The sequence below is a fragment of the Barbus barbus genome (assembly GCF_936440315.1).
Source record: "Barbus barbus genome assembly, chromosome: 11".
NCBI classification, from domain to species: Eukaryota; Metazoa; Chordata; class Actinopteri; order Cypriniformes; family Cyprinidae; genus Barbus; species Barbus barbus.
In genome coordinates, this window is record NC_136739.1 from 23,980,065 (window position 1) to 23,996,581 (window position 16,517).

Consider the following 16,517-nt stretch of genomic DNA (forward strand, 5'->3'; position numbering starts at 1 on the left):
TCAGATTCTGATCTTGCTCTCGTCCAGGTGTTCAACCACTATACATTAACATATAGTTGAGGGAACCACACGCAAACATTTCTTCAAACATCTCTCTGATTCAGAAGATCAGACTGTGTGCTCTACTTTCAGGAAATGTTAGAGTTACAGCTGCCTCCTTGCTTTTTGGACTGGCGTGCGGGCGGCGTAGATACCTGCCAAGACATGACAAATTTGTATCCTCACCATGACCTGTGGGCTATCTGTGAACTTCTGTCCCACTATCTTGTTTTACACATCAGTTTCTTCAAGCACGGTCTGAAAAATGGAGGGGAAGTATTAAGCAGTCTCATCATAACACTTCAGGCTTGTGTGTCTTCAGAGGTGTCCATCTCATGCAGACATTACAACGACCATGTACTACAGCGTTCTCAGTCTCGACTTGTTCAAGACCTCAGGCGTAAAGGGAGGAGTAGTTTGTCTACATTTGGGAGTCATGAAAAAAACATGATCACTTTCACAGTTCACATTGAAGCCCAAACCCAGTCTGTAAAGTCCCTTGACCCAGTTGATACTGTCAACTGGACCTGACCTGAACCTAAAATTGTTTGCCAGCAACTTGTTCTGTCAAGAATGTAGAACTTAGCACATTTTCTTATTTTAATTTATCTATAAATTTGCTTCTCACATATACTTTTGATTTGAGATTTAGACATTTTTTATGGAAAACAAGACAAAAATACTAAGTATTGAAGTGTCTGATTTACCTTCGCAGTTTTTGATACAGTTTTTTACTTTAATATGCAACATATTTCTAAATAAAACTGGATAAACTTGGGAAAAAATAGTGGAATTTGATTTTATTAATCATAAATTGAATTAATTTTGGAAAGTGGGCATTACATACCAGAAGGGAGCCACATGACTGCAGGAGACATGGGAGGAAAATTTAAGAGGGATTTGTGGCGTCATCTAAAAAGGAAACTCAATGAATCATGCACCATAAAATCAGGACTATGCATTGAGGAAGTAAAATGTCATTTTTGATTTCCTGATTACTATAATAATAAGTTCTGAGCTTGTTTTAAGTGAAATAATTAAGGTATGTCTTTGACACAGTTAAAAAGAAATTAAGTATTTTCATGTGGCCTCAAGACATGGATTCACACAGAGGGTCCCTAATTACGCCACACTTAAGCACTTAAACTATGTGGCAGCTTGTCTTTGTGTAAGAAACTAATTGAGGTCTTCTTTCTCTTTGTCTTTTGCCAGACCGCATGGATTAGCTGGCAGTCCAGTTTTCTCTGATATCCCTCTTATCCGACTATCGCCTCACGCTGCAACTACCGGAGAATCACCCTTCAACCCACCTCACCCGTATGTAAACCCACACATGGAGCACTACCTGCGATCAGTCCACAGCAGCCCCACGCTCTCCATGATCTCTGCAGCACGTGGACTGAGCCCTGCTGACGGTGAGTCTCGTATAGTTCCCCATGTGTTACTCTTGTCATTGACAAATACACTAACTTTCAAGAATTTTTTTTTTTAAGAGATGACTATATTTATTCAGTAATGTCACATTAAATTGGTCAAAACTGACAGTACAGACGTACAGTTACAAAATATTTAGATTTCAAATACTCTGTGTGCTGCTTTTTTTAAAGAATCCTGAATAAATATATCAGAATTTCCACAAGTTTAACATTGATTAGAAATGTTTTTTGAGCACCAAATCAGCAGAACAGAATGATTTCTGAAGGATCATGTGACAATGAAGACTGGAGTAATGGCTGTTAGAAATACAGCTTTGTAAAAAAAAATGTATAATATTTCATAATATTACTGTTTTATTGTATTTTTAATCAAGTAAATGTAGCCTTGTTCCACATGAGACTTATTTCAAAAACATTTTAACATCTTACCAACCCCAAACATTTGAACAGTTGTGTATATGTTCAGCCAAAAATTGTAACATGTCATTTACATTTCATGTCTTTCTCAACCCATTTGATTTTCTTTTGTGAAACACAAAAGCAAATGTTTCAAAACTGACTAAAAGCACCATAAAAGTAAACTATCATGACTTATGTGCTGTAATCTAAGAGTGAGGAAAGACAGAAATGAAGCACTTTTACAATACTTTGATATTTTGGGTTCTTGACAGCCCCTAGAAACCATTCGGTTTCATTTTATGAAGTGAACATCCTATCTAGCATCTTATTTTATGCTTAAAAGAAAAATGAAAGTCACAGGTTTAGAATGTCATGAGGGTGAGTGAATTATAACATCCGGGACAGCCAAGGTATTTCTACAATGGCTTATTAAAACATGCTTTCTTGTGATGCTACCTCCATGCTGTTAGATGCCAGTAGAAATCCAAGAGCACTTTTGAATCACCCATTATACCGGCTGAAAGTGGGTGTTATGTTTGTGGGGGTATGTTTGGGAGAAGGAATAAAACATTGGTCAGCGAAGAAAGAAAGCTAATGGTTCCACTCCTCCACAAACTGAAACACAACAGAAGCTCTCTACCATTGTTTATCTCCTTTAACGTGTCAGTGAGTTGGACATTAAGCATGCTAAAAAACATTACTGTAGTAGACCTGTTCTTATTTATGTAGGCCTGAATATGTAAATAGATGGTAGTCAGAAAGAAAACAGTTTGCTGAACATTATCTACCTTGCCAAAAGCCTGGTCCTTTCAGCCTTGTTACTATAACAGGTTGGGACAAGAGATAAGTCACCAAGAACAAAGTCTTGGCATTAATGGCTCTGCTTTCACACTTAAATGAGCAATGTGGGATAGGTTGTGTTGGTGATTAAATGGCGGTAGAGATAAAGGAAGGAGTTGAGCTTGAGTCAGTCTAAATAACAACTAAAAAGCCTATTTCCCACCATTTCATATACACCTTGTTCCCAGCAGCTGACCAACATCTTCAAAGGTCTCACATAAAAGGCGTACAAGTGATTAATTCAATGATTTGCATCAAATTCCTCACTAATCTGAGTCAAAATTAGATTTTTTCCTCCTGAATTATACAGTCAGCTAATTTAATGAAAGAGCTTCAGTCGTGCAGAAGTCAATCATGTTCTCATGTTTAACAGAAGGTCCATAAAGAAAACTGATGAAGATCGGTGAAGATGTCCCCTGCCCCAGAGCAGTGTTCAGACTGCCGATCTGCCTTCAACGGTCCACCGCCTCAGGGCTTTTTCAGCTCTGGCCTCTGCCGCACCCCTCCTCACTTAGATTCTGAGCCCCTCTAGGGACGCAGTTATACGATCCGGCGAGCGTGGAGAAAATAAACGGCCTTGTTCTGCCATGAATCCAGCACAAACACACGCCTGTTCTTTTTTAACCTCGCTAGGGCCTAATTGTTCCTGATAGAGCTGTTATGGTATGAATGGCCAAGCAGCAAGAATGAGGTGGACCCCCCCCCCTCTCTCTCTCTCAATCCTGAGTGTCCCATAATTTAAGCAGCAAGGACGTGAACTGCTGTTATTTCTTTGTCGTAGGCGAGTGTTACGGAAATGACATAGGAGGCACTAATGGTTATCTGACCTAGACTGAAAGAAAAATAAATATATCCTTTGCTTGTATTGCTTTTGACACCTTTAGTCTGGGGATTACTAGGTGCTGGTGTTAACAAATTTACCCAAGTTTAGCCAAGGAGAGAGCACCACTTTTTACTTGTAAACATGCTTCAAGATGTCTGATATAAACCGTACAGTGCCCTCCAAAAGTATTGGAACAGTAACAGTAACTCACATCAGATAGAGGGATGAAACTCTAAAAGTGCTGAACTTCTTAGCTGGTAAAACATCTGTGTTGAATCACCCAATAATAAAATGTGACATTCTGTAGTTTTGTCTCATATTCATCTTTTAATCATATTTGCAAATGTCTTGACTCCACAGCCAACAGAGCAATTTTGTCTTTACTGTTCCAATACTTATGGAGGGCACTGTATATCAATTTAATAGATTTTTTTAAAACACTTATTTTTTGTTCACCAAGTTCAAAAAAAGTTCATAAAATTTTTGAATTGGTATTAAAGATTTATATTTGAAATGCTCTACTTTTCAACTTTCTATTCATCGAAGAATCCTGAAAAAAAGATCATACTTTTCACAAAAATATTAGCAGCATGTTTTTTGAGCAGAAGATAAGCATTTTATAATATGATTTGATAATAATTTCTGAAGGCTCATGGATGCTGTAAATTCAACTTTGCCATCACAGGAATAAATAACATTTTAATTATATATTCAAAAAGATATAGTTATTTTAAATTGTAATAACATTTCATCATTTTTCTTTTCTATCTTTTACTGTATGTTTACAGACTTTGCTTATTATGTGAATGGTTTATAAAAGAAATGAAAAGGAAGTCATATTAATGTTAATATTTTAGTATTAATATTTAATATTTTGTTATTTCAATTGTGTGAAACAATTTTCAACATTACACAGCATTTATAATAATATTTCCTATTTATTAATTAGAATTTTTAAGGTATTTACCATTTTTTTATGCTAAAAACAATCAAAAAATGTTTATCAATTTTATCATGTACTGTACTGTACATCTCTTAGTCATAAGCAGCTGTATAACATGTCTTAATACTGTATATGGCCATGTGACAAAACATTGTACAGGGGACGGTACGTCTTACTTCAGCCTCCGCTACCCATATGTGTGTATGAATCCTGAAATACTAAACTCTTCTCTTCTCTGTCTGAGCAGTGACCCACGAACACCTGAAGGAGCGGAGCTTGTTTGGCTTGCCCCGTCCCCCGCCAGGGGCCAACCCTTCAGAATACTATCACCTCATCGCCAGTCACCGCAGCCCTTATGGAGACCTGCTCATGCCGACGGCGGCCGCAGCTGCTCATCTCCCTGACTACATGAGCCCAGTGGACAGTGAGTTACACACCCTGAGTACTGCACTGAATATGCTACATCCATACTGTCAAAGGTCAATGTGTGAGGTTTTTGTGCTGAAATGCTTTCTCTTGATGCATATGTGAAGAGACAGCTACGAGTTCCCAGGGTCCCAGGCTGCAACTAAAATAGTCGCAAATGTGACAAAATATAAAGTTGCAACAATAATGTCAAATATAATCGATATTAGCCACTGAGGGGGAGAACTTTGTGTCAATTTTGTCTGGTGGGGACTGGGGAGATATCAGCTGAAACTAATAGAACTCTAAATTTATGCTAGGCTTATGCTACTATCTGTTATATAGCAACCCATAAGAAAGCAAGATGTACTTGTGACATTTCGGAATGCACCAACTCACAAATCTGAATTAGTGCAGCCAGAATCGCTTGCGTTCACATATTTCCGTTGAGTATTTCTCTGCTTTTAAATCAGATGTAATACTGACTTCTTCATATGGCAGCATGCATTTAAAGCTATGCTTGTTTTAATACTCTTAAATTATATTTTTTCCGATATCAAAAAAATTCAACACTATTATGCAATATGCTATTTCAATTTGTCAGCAAAAAAGGCTTGTGAAAGTTTAATTCTATGAGCCAGTGGCTCCCATAGGGCTAAGTTTTTTTTTATTTGTACCCCTGCTTCTCCAAGAATGTAAACACTGTGGCTTTGTGGTGATTTCAAAATATTGCTCTGTTGGTTTGAGTGGGCCAACATGTCAACTTCTAGCTCATCCAGTGGTGTTCTGAGCAGGGCTACCTGTTTTCGAGCAGAAGCAGAGGGGAATGTATGGAAAACCTGTTTGGAAATAATCTTTATTTTTGGAGTTCTGTTTAATGTCATTGAAACTTCAGATTAATCTTAAAAAAAGAGTAATTTAAGCCAAAGTATTTTACTTAAAAGGACCCAGAGTAGACACAGCCAGTACCTGTATTATTTTAGTATAATTGATATACAATTGTAGTTTGTGTTAATTATTTTCAATATATTTTCAGTTTTCACATTAATTTTTGTAATTTTCTGTGTAAACTAATGATTTTAAAATTACTTTGTTAACGAAAATAACTGGGCTGTACAAATAGCTAATTAATTTGCAATGCTCTTCAAAAATTTTTGTAAAATTGTGTTAAAAATCAATAGATACAAGCTTTTCACATCAAAGAACAAGTCTTTCAATCTTCACCTGTGTATAAAACATGACTCGCATGGAAAGCGGCTGTAAACATGAGCCATCTCAAGAATTTATGAGGCGTTTCTGTTATGGCCTCTAATTCAGATTGGGCTGCAGGTGTGATGCGTTATTATAAGTAACATTCGACTTCCCTCAAACCTCACCTTAAAAGGGAAATACAATGTTTAGAGGGAGACATTTTTTTTTTGCCGTGGCTGTAATGCCAGGTCTTTCATCTCTGCTTTTTGTTTTCAAGGATGTGTTATGGCAGCTATGTACCCCCTCCTGCTTCTTTGTAATGTGATCCAATTACTCATGTAATGGACGGGTTTAGGCTCTTGATCTAGTAAGGTCCCGATTACACCTGGCTTAATAATGTGGCTTTGTTAAAAGATGCCCAGAGGGTCGCTATTGCATGTCGTTGCGTAATCTATAGGGATAAACCAGGGCGAGCAGGTTGCAGGTCTTGCGGTGTCAAGCAGGTTTTCGGCTCTCATCCAGAGTTTAGAGGAGAAATACAGTGTTGTGAATGGGTAACACTGTGAGAGAGGATGAAGGGGAAGTCAGTGTAGGGTGTCTGCTCAGGAAACTTGCGATTGTAAATAATCAAGCTGGCACACACTCTTGCTTTGATCCAGTCCAGCCACCCACAGTAACTCTTAGTGCCACAAATCCATGCACCCTCTCAAATCGCATGTCCCAATTACTTCCAATCACTAATCAAACACGAACCTCTGCATTTTTATGACCGTAATGAGTCGGTCATGAGAGTTTCTGCATCTCCGCCGCGGAGCTGACTGCCCACAGTTTGTGGCTTGTTAGCTCAACAGCGCAGGGCTTTCTCCTTCCCGGCTCGAGTCTTTGGCCTTCTCCTCCACCTAGCTTGATGTGGTCTCACTCTGGGCACTCAGGTGTTCACAGCTCTCCACACCAACCCACAGACACAGGGCTTTCATTGATGGCTGGTGTCAGCTCATGGTGTGGTGCCATAAAGCAAGCCCTTCAGTAGAGCGAAGCCCTGATAAATATGCATTGCAGGGCTTAGCGTTTGTCTTGGAATGGTACGGCGATAAAATTCGTATGCGTATTTAGAAATCAATTTATGTTCTAATAAATTCAGCAGACCCACCACAAGAGTCAGTGTTCAGCATGCACAAAGTGGCCCTCTTGTTTTTCCCTTCATGATTCCCATTTGCCCATTAGCTGACTTGGAGAGAGAAGGTTTGGGTTTTCCTGTAAATGGTGATCGTTGTTGTAAAAAAATTTGAAATGTGCACATGGAAAATCTGTCCGGCTTGTCATTAGAGCCAACATGTGCAGTACTGTAAATTTATTTGGACATTCGGCAGTTTTACACGCACTACTGGGTCAAACAGAGACATTAACTGGAGTCATGAGACTAATAGGTTGTTACAGATTTAAATGCATGACAAAATAAGCATTCTGACATTTCATATAGCTGTAAAGATCACAATTACTACAACTCCACTTTGCAATATATATATATATATTGTGTATGTGTGTGTGTGTATATGCAAACACACACATATGAATTGTAACTACATGGGTGAATTTTTTTTATTTAATAGATCAAATCTCAGCATTTGTTATACTATAAGTGTTTTTATTATTTTACTTTATTGTTTGTATTTTATATTAATGTATAGTTAAAATATAATCAAATATTTCTAAAATAATATTTTAAACATTATAGATAGACAGACAGACAGATAGATAATGTTTTAATAAACCATTTTATATATATATATATATATATATATATATATATATATATATATATATATACATACATACAGCCCCAAAATAACAAGTAGCAGCAAACAATGCATAGCTGCGTCTGCTATGAGTGCATGTCTTGCTGAAACGCTCCATTGCTGTGCCAAGTGCATGTGCATGCCAATGCCGTGCACTTAACATGTTAATTATGATCTCCGCCTGACAGGGCGACACGCCGATTGAAAGCACAGTCGCCACTAAAAACAACACAATTTCCCCATCACACCCAGACGGGATTTTACTCAATGGGCACATTCCTTAGGCCCTCTTTGTGTACTTTAAGTGAATCTATTGCGCATGCAATGTTATGAGAAGTCTCACTCAATGCTTCTCAATGAGTAAGATGGGAAATTCTGGCCTTACGCCCTCTGGATGGATCAACGTGAATAAATAAATCACCATAGCCTCTGGCTCACAGCCAGACTCTGCCTGATACCCAAAACAGCAGGATAATAGGTTGAACAGACCTCTGTTTCAATTCAGCTCTGCTTCTTCTCTCTGTGTTGAAGTGAAGAGGTCTGCAGCTTCTAATTGAGTTGCTTACACATGAATGCTTTAAGATTATGAATGGAAAGAGGAGGAAAACAAATGCTGAACTCATTTGTGTGGCATAGCCAGCGGGGAACTGTTTAAGGTCCCATGATAATAGCTGCTGCCAAAGCAAACGTCTGCTGTCTGACTACAGGCAGGACTGTTTGGGAGCAGAGGTTTTGTTTAGTTTTTTTGTGTAAAGGGAGGGAGTCTTGTCACCACTGCAGCTCAGGCCAACATACTCACACATACACAGCAGACACTAACACAGGCACTGCTGTTTCTCTCTCATTGTGATTGCCTGGTACTTGAAGTGCACATATATCATTTATTTTATTTTATTTATTTATTTATAACGTATATACTATTTATTATATATATATATATATATATATATATATATATATATATATATATATATACAGTGCTGCTTGAATGTATGTGAACCCTTTAGAAATTTCTATATTTCTGCATAAATATGACCCAAAACATCATCAGATTTTCATATAAGTCCTGAAAGTAGACCAAGAGAACCCAATCAAACAAGTGAGAGAAAAATATTTTCTTTGTCATTTATTTATTGAGAAAAATGATCCAGTGTTACATATCTGTGCGTTGCAAAGGTATGTGAATCTTTGCTTTCAGTATCTGGTGTGACCCCCTTTTGCTGCAGTGACTGAAGGTAAAGTTTCTTGTAAATGCTGATCAGTCCTTCTCAATAACATGTAGGAGTTTTAGCCCATTCCTTAGTGCAGAACCACTTAAACTCTGTGATGTTGGTGGATTTCCTCCTATGAACTGCTTGCTTAGGTCGTTCCACAACATTTTAATTGGATTAAGGTCTGGACTTTGACTCAGCCATTCCAAAACATTAACTTTGTTCTTCTTTAACCATTCTTTGGTAGAATAACTTGTGTGCTTGGGGTTGTTCTCTTGCTGCATGACCCACGTTCTCTTGAGACTCTGTTCTTAAACAGATGTCCTGACGTTTTCCTTTAGAATTTGCTGGTATAATTCAGAATTCGTTGTTCCATCGATGATGGCAGGCTGTCCTGGCCAAGATGCAGCAAAACAGGCCCAAGTCATGATACTACCCCCACCACCATGTTTCACAGATGGGATAAGATTCTTAAGCTGCAATGCAGTGTGTTGTTTTCTCCGAACATAATAGCTTCTCATTTAAACCAAGAAGCTCTATTTTGGTTTTATCCATCCATTAAACCTTTCTCCAATAGTCCTCTGGCTTGTTCACATGATCTTTAGCAAGCAATTTTCTTTTTGGAGAACAGTGGCTTTCTTCTTGCAGCTCTGCCATGCACACCATGGTTGCTCAGTGTTCTCCTGATGGTGGGCTCATGAACATTAACATTAGCCAATGCGAGAAAGGCCTTTAGTTGCTTAGAAGTTACCCTGGGAACTTTTGCAACCTCACAGACGATTACACGTTCTACTTTGGAGTGATCTTTGTTGATCGACCACTTCTCGGGAAGGTAACAGTGGTCTTGAAATTCCTCCATTTGTACACAATCTGTCTGACTGTGGATTTATGGAGTCCAAACTCTTTAAAGATGGTTTTGTAACCTTTTCTAGCCTGATGAGCAACATCAACTCTTTTTCCGTGGTCCTCGGTAATCTCCTTTGTTCGTGACTTGATTCACTTCCACAAACATGATCAGACTTTGATAGATCCCTGTTCTTTGAATAAAACAGGTCATGTTCTGACATTTGATAGTCATTGCACTGACTGAAAACACCTCTGCACAGATGGACTCACCTTTAAATTAACTGCTAATCCAAGAGATTCACATACTTTTGCAACGCATAGATATGTAACACTGGATTGTTTTTCTCAATAAATAAATGACAAAAAAAATTCTCTCACTTGTTTGATTGGGTTCTCTTTGTCTACTTGCAGGACTTATATGAAAATCTGATGATGTTTTGAGTCATATTTATGCAGAAATATAGAAAATTCTAAAGGGTTCACAAACTTTCAAGCAGCACTGTATACATGTGTGTGTGTGTGTGTGTGTGTGTGTGTGTGTGTGTGTGTGTGTGTGTGTGTGTTTTAAAGAAATTAATACTTTTAATTTTTAATAAGCACTTTTACTTCGTTTTAAAATATTATTTTTTTTTGTGCACACTACTAATTTTTTTAAAAGAAATTAATACTTTTCTTTCGATTCTATTTCAAATAAATGCTGTTCTTTTGAACTTTCTATGCATCAAAGAATCCTGAAAAAAAGTTATATCTTGTTTCCCCAAAATATTAAGCAGCACAACTGTTTTCAACATTAATAATAATAATAATAAATGTTTCCTGAGCACTAAATCAGCATATTAGAATGATATCTGAAAGATCATGTGGTACAGATTCTGCTGTAATGGCTGCTGAAAATTTAGCTTTGCCATCACAGCAATAAATGACATAGAAAAATATATTTAAATAGAAAACAGTCGTTTTAAACTGTAATCATATTTCACAATATTACTAGTTCACTAATCCCTGGTGAGCATAAGAGAGAGATTTCTTTCAAAAACATTCAACATTTTTACCAACGCCAAACTGTTGAACTGTAGTATATATTGCATAATTGAATTATTGTATAATAATTGATCAATACTTTTATTTGGGTATTTATTTATTATGATTAGTTGCACTTTATTATTTTCACGATAGACTTTTTTATTGATTAAAGAAGAGAAGGAACATAAGAATAACACCTTCCAAATACATTTTTCTGGCATCCCAATAAAAACATCAGAGCAGATGCCTAATATAATTGCTCCTTTTGTAAGCGCTTGTAATTATAAAGCCATATATCCATATAAGCCATATATCAGGCCAGATCCTCAATTAGAAGCACCTCCTCCTACCCACCATTCCCCATCCCACAGGGTTGACAGGACTGCCTGAGCCAGCCTCTGCCACCACCACCTCACAGCACTGCACATCTGGTTTAGCGCTCTCCCAGGAACCTGTGCACCCCTAAATTAGAGGCACTGCCTATAAAAACAGACCATTGCAGAGTGTGTGGGACTCGGCAGCTGAGAGCAGGCCAGACACTGCTACCCCCTGCTGTTCTCTTCACTCTGTGGGCAGTGGCTTGCTAAGTGCTGCCACACGCCGTCCCATCAACGTGGCAGTCACTCAGCAAACTCTGCACATTCTTTGATGAAATCTGTTAGGGTTTTTAGATATATATGTTTAGGTTTTTAGATATGGCTCTATTGAGATGCATTCTGTGTGTGTGTGTGTGTGCGTGTGCGCGTTTTTTTTATACTAAATGAAAACCAAAATTCTACTTGTGTTACTTGTCTTCTGTCATCCTGTGGTTTGCTGTCTGACCCCAGACACGCAAACTATTGCTGCTCCTCTCCAACCAAAGCCCACCTACTATTCTTAAAAACACTAAATGTAACTATTTTTTATTATGTGGCTGAAAAAAAAAAACAGAATTGCGAGATATGTAAACTCAAAATTGCAAGATTTAAACTCGGGATTTAAAAAAAGTTTATATTTTACAGTTTTGACTTTTATCCTAAGAATTGCTAGTTAATATTTTCCAGTTATGAGTTGATATCTCACAGTTGTGACATTTTTGTCTCAGAATTATGAGGACTAAATAACTGTGAGATCTAAACCAAGAATTTTGAGGAAAAAGTCATATTTGTGATAAAATGTTTCCGTTACCTTTTTCTTTTTTTATTCTGTGGCAGAAACTGGCTTCAATACAAAGCTGATGTGTGTAATTTTTGGGTTGTTAAAATACATTCTCCTCACAGATTAATATGCAGAGACATCTATAAGCAAGCTACAGTATTCAAAGGCTGTATTTTTGAGGACAGTGTAAGAGCTCCCATCTCATACTTCTTGTTCATGCGTCAATCATCAATGCAAGTTAACGGCATTGCATTATGGGATTATGCATTATACAGTATTCCACAAAGTAAGCTCTGCTGTATATTGTTCATGCTCATTTTGAGAAATGTAGTTGGTGTTTTGAATATCCCACACATACAGGCAATTTGCATACTGTATAGTAAACTTACTATATACTTAAAAAGTAGTTATATGTAGTATATATACTGTATACTTAAATAAGAGTAGTATGGTAACATGCTATTTTGAACATAGCCAGTTTTTTTATGTAGAGGTGCAGAAATTACACATTTAATGCTCTGAAAATGATTCCGACATGTTGAGTTATTTTTAAATGAAGCACTGAATTTGCATATGTGCATTTGAATCAAATGTCAAAATCTGACTTTTATATATATATATATATATATATATATATATATATATATATATATATATATATATATATATATATATATATATATATATATATATATATATATTAGCGTAACAACCTATAATAATTGTTGTTTGCAGGGTACATCAAAATGATTGCTTAAAGAATGGCAGGGGAGTAATTAACTGGTTGGAGGTTGTAGATTTGTGAGAGTTTGACAGGCGTCTGTTTGAAATGTCAGTGGAGGGTTTTTTGTGAGGTGCTTGTGTTTGTGTGTAGTTTAATGGACCCATTACATGTTTCCTGTTGTAGCACCTTTGCTGATGCCCCCCTGGAGGGCACAAAGCCTCCTTGCCCGACTGCTGTTTTCTGTCCTCTTACACCAAGCCTAATGCACAGCACCTGTTTACTACAGCGCGGGGCACATGTACATGGAAACATGGCCTTTGAATAGATACTCACTTGAAATTGAAATGCATAAGTTCAGATCTACAGTTTATACATTTTTTGGAAGTTTAATATTTCCCTTTAAAAGGATAGTCAAGATTTCTACCTCCGAAATTTCATAATGTGGTATTTTTGGGGAGGTAATTTTTACCCTTTTTAAACCCAAAAATTACCAGATGTGAATGTAGATATGGTTGTCATCAGAGGTAATTTTGTAATTTTCTACCCATTTTCACCCTTAAAAAAAAATATTACTGATTTTCCTGTATTTTTTTTATCAGAAACATGCAGAACAAAAACAATATTATTATTATTATTATTCTTGGGTCTTTAACTATATATATGTGACTGACAGTTGACAGTGTTTTGTTGCCCTGGTGTGTCCTATTAATTGATTATTCAAACAATAAATAGCACTGAATGTCTGTGCTCAGTTTCAGATCCGTGCAGACTGCATTTATAGTTAGTTAGACATGTAACCAACATGAAAACCAGAGAGGTGTCTATGGGTGAAAAACGAGCAATTGTGAAGCTGAGAGAAGATGAAAAATCAATCAAACCATTGCACAAACACTGCCAATAGCAAGTACAACCATTTGTAATCTCCTGAGGAAGAAATAAACCACTGGTGTACTAAGTAACACACCTCAAACGGGTAGATCAAGGAAAACATCTGCAGTTGATGACAGAAATATTGTGACCGCTGTAAAGAAAGACCCTAAAACAACTGTTAGTGACATCAGCAACAACCTCCAGAGGGCAGGAGTGAAGGTATCACAATCTACTGTTCGCAGAAGACTTCATGAACAAAAGTACAGAGGCTACACCAGAAGATGCAAACCACTCATTAGCAAGAAGAATAGGAGACGAGCCTCAAAAATTCTGGGTCAAGGTTTTATGGACTGATTTTATGGACCAAAGTGATGGAAAGGCTAAAGTTTGGAGAAAGAAAGGATCTGCTTATGATCCCAAACATACAAGCTCATCTGAAACACAGTGTACACAGGTGTACATTATAGTACACATTACACAAGTAATGTAATGGCTTGGGCTTTCATCGCTTCTTCTGGGACAGGCTCATTAATCTTCATTAATGATGTAACACATGATGGCAGCAGCAAAATTAACTCAGAAGTCTACAGAAATATTTTGTCTGACAATTTACAGAAAGATGCAACCAAACTGATTGGAGATCCTTCATCATGCAGCAGGATAATGACCCAAAACATAGTGCCAAAACAACAAAGGAGTTCATCAGGGGCAAGAAGTGGAAGGTTTTAGACTGGCCAAGTCAATAGCAACACTTAAACCCTGTAGAGTATGCATTTTACCTGCTAAAGAAGAGACTGAAGGGAGTAACCCCCCAAAACTGAAAGAGGCTGCGGTGAAAGCCTGGAAAAGCGTCACAAAAGAAGAATGCAAAAGTTTGGTGATGTCAATGGGTCACAGGCTTGATGCAGTTATTGAAAGCAAAGTATTTTCAACTAAATATTAAGTCTTTTTCACTTTACTCTGTTAATTATATCTGTTCCGATACTTTTGGTAACATGAAAAATGGGTGGGTTCAAACAAAAGGTGCTATCTTCTAAGTTGTGTATCAGATCCATATGAACATACCTGTAAATAAAAGCTGAAATGTTAATCTCTCATCTCATATTCATCTTTTGATGTCAAACCCAAATGTTTTCATTCTACAGCAAAAATAAAGGAATTGGCCTTACTGTTCCAATACTTTTGGAGGGCACTGTGTATAAATATATAAATATAAATAAATAAATAAATATATATATATATATATATATATATATATATATATATATATATATATATATATATATATATATATATATATATATATATATATATATATATATATATATATATATATATATATATATATATTACCAGAGGAAAGCCATTCCTAAAGCATCTTACTCAAATATCTAAGTAAAATATAGACTTTTCAGCATTCTACACTTTTATTTGCTTGCTTATTTGCCTTATTTTACTTTCAGATCAATGTTGTTAAACAGTATCTGTTTGGCATTCTGCTGAACAACCCATTGGGTGAGATTGGTCTGATAAACTGATAAATTATTCAAAGCGAGTTGTATGCAAGACAGCATAGTAGTGATGCTGGAGATTAAGAGAATTGAATGTCCCACACAGATTTTTTTGAAGTGAGAGTGAAAAGAGTGTCTTTTCTCTGCAGTGTCCCGTTTCCCCAGTCCCAGACTGACGCCGAGGGTGAGCAGAAAGCGAGCGCTGTCCATCTCGCCAGTCTCGGATGCCAGCATCGACCTGCAGACCATGATCCGCACCTCACCCAACTCTCTGGTGGCCTACATCAATAACTCCCGCTCCAGCTCGGCTGCCAGCAGCTCTTATGGCCACCTCTCCGTTGGGGCCATCAGGTACAGGAATCTCCCATCTGTGTTGATTTTTCTTGTAAATGTTCAGGTTGCCCATTGTTTGAACTAACACAAAATGTGACTTTTTTTCCTTCTTCACGTCTCAGTCCCTCCTTTACGTTCCCACATCCTATCACACCGGTTGCATACCACCAGCTGCTGTCCCAACAGAGAGGTCTAAATGCATTTGGACACACTCCCCCTCTCCTACAGCCTTCTCCATCCCTCAGCACCAGGCAGACGCTGGTGGCAGCAGCTGCTCTGACCAACAATAACAGTGCCGACACAAACACAGAGTCCAGCCAGGTGATTTTACAGATATATATGGTTTCTATACATGATTATATACAAATACATCTAGACTCAAGGCTCCTAAGGTATTGAGAAACATGGAGATTGTATATAATAGTTTATTATTTAAGTTTAAAATATAAGTTTGTTTGTTTGTTTTAAGAAAATTTATATTTTTTAATTTAGCAAGGATGCATTAAATTAAAAGAGGCAGTAATCATACAAAGAAACTGAACATGCATGTTGTTTCACAACAATATTAAGCACCACAACTGTTTTCAATATTGAAAATAGTAATTGTTATTATTAATAATAATAACTTTTCAAGATGGCGCCACGCATGGCAGCCATTGTGCTTGGCTCTCCAGTTTTTTGTGTTTTTGTTAGTTTTTCCTGTTTTTTGTTTGTCACATAAGATCAGTTTAACCAGGGAAGAACTGCTGAACCTTCGGCAGAACACACCACAAAATCTCCAACCAGTTTTCGATTATTCGGATGTTTTGCTGAACATAGTATTCGGCGGAGCTGCAGTACTGTTTAGACTCTTTAGGACGCGCAGACGGGGGAAGCGAGCCAGCGCACTTGTGAAGCTCAGACAGCGCGGATTTCGAATGCCATTGCCTAGCATCCATCTGGCTAATCTCCGCTCTCTACCCAACAAAACGGACAAACTCCTTCTGCTTT

At 37.3% G+C, this 16,517-nt stretch overlaps 1 protein-coding gene across 4 annotated transcripts in view; it reads left to right on the forward strand.

The window, feature by feature from the left end:
- The window catches only part of LOC306877384 (zinc finger protein GLI2-like), an 87,644-nt gene that overhangs the window by 56,046 nt on the left and 15,081 nt on the right, over positions 1–16,517 (forward strand). For all 4 annotated transcript variants that reach the window (XM_079429143.1, XM_079429144.1, XM_079429145.1 and 1 more), the window contains 4 exons: positions 1,252–1,454; positions 4,728–4,904; positions 15,344–15,545; positions 15,650–15,848. In XM_079429143.1, coding sequence (XP_079285269.1) covers positions 1,252–1,454; positions 4,728–4,904; positions 15,344–15,545; positions 15,650–15,848 — 781 coding nt within the window. The remainder of the gene's footprint in view (positions 1–1,251; positions 1,455–4,727; positions 4,905–15,343; positions 15,546–15,649; positions 15,849–16,517) is intronic.